The sequence below is a fragment of the Cupressus sempervirens genome, chromosome 3 (assembly GCF_028749045.1).
Source record: "Cupressus sempervirens isolate cs-2001-9-10 chromosome 3, ASM2874904v1, whole genome shotgun sequence".
Lineage (NCBI taxonomy): Eukaryota > Viridiplantae > Streptophyta > Pinopsida > Cupressales > Cupressaceae > Cupressus > Cupressus sempervirens.
Window position 1 is genome coordinate 34,182,176 of NC_143120.1, and position 3,112 is coordinate 34,185,287.

General features: G+C 34.3%; 1 protein-coding gene across 2 annotated transcripts; it reads left to right on the top strand.

Annotated features, from left to right (window-relative positions):
• Positions 1-1,409: 1,409 nt before the first annotated feature.
• Positions 1,410-3,112, top strand: LOC149564640 (glucan endo-1,3-beta-glucosidase 12-like). 2 transcript variants are annotated; one of them, XM_089816901.1, is made up of 3 exons: positions 1,410-1,629; positions 1,826-2,077; positions 2,799-3,112. In XM_089816901.1, exons 1-3 carry the CDS (start codon positions 1,548-1,550, stop codon positions 2,831-2,833), a joined length of 369 nt encoding a protein of 122 aa, XP_089673027.1. In that variant the 5' UTR covers positions 1,410-1,547; the 3' UTR covers positions 2,834-3,112. The 2 variants fall into 2 exon arrangements, with proteins under 2 accessions (XP_089673027.1, XP_089673029.1); XM_089816903.1 differs by lacking the exon at positions 2,799-3,112 and adding an exon at positions 2,491-2,577.

Below are 3,112 nucleotides of genomic sequence, written 5' to 3' on the forward strand. Positions count from 1 at the left end.
AAAGAATTAATATCTCATATATCGTCAAAGTGCTTAACTCTCTTTTTTAATAAGTAATGAGCATGTCTACGAAATGCAATAACAAGGGGATGATCATGGTATTGAATTAGCCTATTCCACTAGATGAAAGATGAAGCAAAGCTAAATTCATGTTGTAGTGAATAATCTTTCCAATTAAAAAACTTAAGAAACTATTTCTCATGTTTTCCATATAGATTGAAGAGGGAAAAATGCTCTCCACTAGAAATATGGTGCAAGAAGTATTTTCTCAACCCAATTAATAACATATAATTTCTGTTTGACAACAAAGAATGAACAATGCACTATCAAACCAACATTTCCAAGATAAACAATGTAAATCAAAGTACCAACTACTAAGAAGAAAATAATGAAACTAAAAACCAAGTTGAAAAAAAGCTTTTACTTAGTATTTGTCCCAAAGTTCACCTCAACCACAAATTCTAAATGTACTCCAACACCTTCTCCAAATTACTTCTTTTGTTGTCAACTACGGAAGAGGTGTTTTATGAAGAACAAAAGAGTAGTTATTTTTGGACTTCAATACCAAAAGAATATAATGTGTTCATCACTCCAATCTTCCCATTCATTTTGACATTGAACTCCTCTTTCTCCTCTCTAGATGTAAGTTTTATCTATTAAAAGAGGTTTTTCCGCCTAATTATTTGATTACTGATATGATAAGTTAAGATAAGATAAGATAATTTTATTAATGTCCAACAAAAGACCACAACTTGGGTCTATGGGACTGGTAGCTTACACCAAGAAGATCGCTGACAAACGGAGCACCAAACGGTGTCCACAAAAGAACAAGTACAATAAATGAAAAAGAAAGCAGAAGACATCATGGGAAAAATTAGATATCTGTCCTCAGAGAAAAAGTCCAACAGCGACTGATAATTTAATACTGAAATGGTTGTGTGAAACAAACTTATGTGTGGATCGTACATACATATTTCCAGTTTGGAATAGGAGATAGGTCTCAAAAAATAAATTTAATATCTGTCTACGTTAACCATTGAAACTGCAATAGAGTCATAGTGCATTGCCCCTGGAATATGCAGCTTAAATTACTAAACTCTTCCAATCCTTGTGAAATTGCATCTTTGAATGGTATATACCCAACATAGTCTGAACACATTCCCATTAATGCCTTCTTTTTATCATTGCCTTTTCAGTGTTTTTGACATCTTCTGGTCCCCTCACATGGCTTGCTCGACTGTATAATAAATGATAAAATCCATTATAATCAGAGATATGCCCTTCACGTGAACATGGTCAAAAAGTCTATCCACATCACATTTCAACTACGTTACCGTTGGAGCCTCCTTCCACTTTGGATTCTCACAAACAAAAAATTCCCTTCTTCACATTAGAAAAGTGAAGGACACATTTCCCTACATTTGCTATAAATAAAAGAGGATTCATTTGTGAAAACAAAGACATCAGATCAGTTTGGCAGTAGAGCGCTTGAATCGCTCTTTCTTCATTGATTATTTGCAGGCAGGATTTTAAGAGCAGTTGCGGACATGGGCTCTCAAAAAACTGTCATTACCATGGTGAACATGGCCATTATCTCAGCCTTGCTTCTTGCAACATATCCTCTAGCAGGTGTGCTTATTCTCTGCATATATATTTGATATGAGGCAAAAACATAAGATTGTTTTTAATAGATAATGGGCTGAAGTCTAAATTATTAATTTTTTTTTTATAGGGAATGGGCTGAAGTCTATTTGTTTTGAATGTTTATTAATGTTTTGAGTGGAGGAAGAGATTGATTGGTTGACTGATGATTGGTAAAGAACAGATGGGGGCATTGGGCAATGGTGTATAGCAGATCCACAGGCACCACCTGAAATGTTGCAAGGGGCTTTGGATTGGGCATGTGGAGCAGGTGGAGCTGATTGCACCGCTATTCAATGGAACCAGCCCTGCTTTGACCCCAACACACTGGTCTCACATGCTTCTTATGCTTTCAACAGTTACTGGCAAAAGAACAAGCACAAGGGTGCTACCTGGCATTTCAATTCTGCTTCATTTGTCACTGAGAGCAATCCAAGTATGTTCATTCTTGTCCCACGTGACATAAACATTTATAACTGGTATTTCATTTTGGGTAACCAAACAAAAAAAGGGTTCTTCTGTCTAGTTTTGGTTTTAATATTAACTAAGTCAAAGTTAAGATTAGTTATTATTAATTATTATTATTTATTAAGTTGAATAGAGAACTCAAGACCCTTCAGATAAGAAGCTCCCAATTTTAACATTGTATTGTAGACTCTCGTCTTAACATTAGCTATTCTTTCTTTATATGATTGAATCTCTCAATTTTAAAACTTCAAAACTTCAAAACTTCAGTGTTTTAATTGAAATCATATAGTTTCTGCAGCTATGGAGATGTGAGGCAGATTTTGACTTAAACTGTATGTAATTTTGTATTATTAACATTTAAAATCATTTTACATGATACAGCATCAGAATAAAACAGAGAGAGCCGAAGTTTCATTCAAACTATTGATAGTGACGATAGAAAATTGCACACAATTTAAGTAAGAAATCTGCTACACTTCGATTTGTTTCCCCTTCTTATATGAATCCTATATGAATCCTTTTGTATCAGTTTTAAAACTTTTATTTTCATTTAGTTTGGGATACCATGAGGGTTCTGAATGTTCTGTTTCGTCCATGTGTTTGTGAGTAATTGATTTTGATTAAGGATGTTGATGAATCTTCTGTTTCTAATCAACTTTGTTGTATCTGGTTTGTGGTTTGTATTACAGGTCGTGGGGGATGCAAGTATATGTATGTGCCTTGAGATTTAGTTCTGCAACTGCAGACTACATGGCACTTCTGGCTCATATGATAACTCAGTTGAGTAATATGTTACGTGGGTTTTTCGGAGATGTGGGATTTTATGAAATTTATAGCAGGAATATTTTTTCACATTTCCTCTGCAATTCAGTGAGACTAATTGAGTGCAAAAGACGATGATCCCTGTGTTTGAACTACAAAACATTGTGCAACTGGGTTGTCTACGGAATAATGATTGACATTTTTGTTGCTAATCAAATTTAAAATAATATCTTTTAGAATA

Coding starts and splice junctions, on each gene's coding strand:
- LOC149564640 (XM_089816901.1), top strand. CDS start 1,548: ATGGGCTCTCAAAAAACTGTCATTACCATGGTGAACATGGCCATTATC. Junction 1,630..1,825: donor TGCAACATATCCTCTAGCAG/GTGTGCTTATTC, acceptor GGTAAAGAACAG/ATGGGGGCATTGGGCAATGG. Junction 2,078..2,798: donor TGTCACTGAGAGCAATCCAA/GTATGTTCATTC, acceptor TTTGTATTACAG/GTCGTGGGGGATGCAAGTAT.